At 40.6% G+C, this 990-nt stretch overlaps 1 protein-coding gene across 1 annotated transcript; it reads left to right on the forward strand.

The window, feature by feature from the left end:
- The first annotated feature begins 164 nt into the window (after positions 1 to 164).
- Positions 165 to 648, forward strand: Tsp_04441 (conserved hypothetical protein). The gene is made up of 2 exons (XM_003368965.1): positions 165 to 251; positions 358 to 648. Exons 1-2 carry the CDS (start codon positions 165 to 167, stop codon positions 646 to 648), a joined length of 378 nt encoding a protein of 125 aa, XP_003369013.1.
- The last annotated feature ends 342 nt before the right edge of the window (positions 649 to 990 follow it).

The raw sequence follows: 990 nt of genomic DNA on the forward strand, positions 1-990 counted from the left end.
CATTGCAATTAACCATTTGCAACATCACTTAGTTGTCATTTCTCATTGTATCACCACTTCAAGATCAACTTGCGATATTTGCTGTGGCACCAATGCCTCTGTGTTGATGTTGACAGAAGATTATTCATCACAGACAAATGGCGCACAAATAGTAACATCAAAGTATGCGATGTCCACTGAAGAGTGAATCTGAAGCAGCTTTAACTGATATTCTGCTTGGTGCTGTCCATCGCTTCCTTGCTGCTTTCAAAGTGTTTTACATTTATTTATCTGAGTTCATCAGATAAATTTCATTTTAGCTGCCAATTATATGAGATTTATGTACATGATGCTGTTTAATACAACTGTGAGTGTCAGCTGCGTTTCGCTAACAATTCAAAACTGCGGCTCGGAACTAGGCTTTATTCGGAAGAATCACACACAACAATCACAGGCCAACGCACTCGCACAAGCTCAGATCACCAACACGTTCAAACACGCTCGCACGTGACTATTACGTCACCACCGCCAATCACCGGTTACGGTAGTTGCTACGGTGGACAATTTATCACTTGTTTATTTTCCCTTTGTATTAAAATCGCATTTAACAACTCATTAGAGCAATTTGCAACAAATGGAAAAGCATCTGTTGAAACTTTCTCCGGTTGAGCCTGACCATCCGTAGCAGCTACCGTAACCGGTGATTGGCGGTGGTGACGTAATAGTCACGTGCGAGCCTTGTTTTGAATTGTTAGCGAAACGCAGCTGACACTCACAGTTGTATTAAACAGCATCATGTACATAAATCTCATATAATTGGCAGCTAAAATGAAATTTATCTGATGAACTCAGATAAATAAATGTAAAACACTTTGAAAGCAGCAAGGAAGCGATGGACAGCACTTCCTTGTAACGGATAGCAGTTAAAGTAGCGTCAAATTCACTCGGCACCTTATAATGCACGGCTTTGATGTTACTATTCCTGCGCGCATTTGTCTGTGATTAAGAATC

This window comes from Trichinella spiralis (assembly GCF_000181795.1).
Source record: "Trichinella spiralis strain ISS 195 chromosome Unknown Scfld1557, whole genome shotgun sequence".
Classification (NCBI taxonomy): domain Eukaryota; kingdom Metazoa; phylum Nematoda; class Enoplea; order Trichinellida; family Trichinellidae; genus Trichinella; species Trichinella spiralis.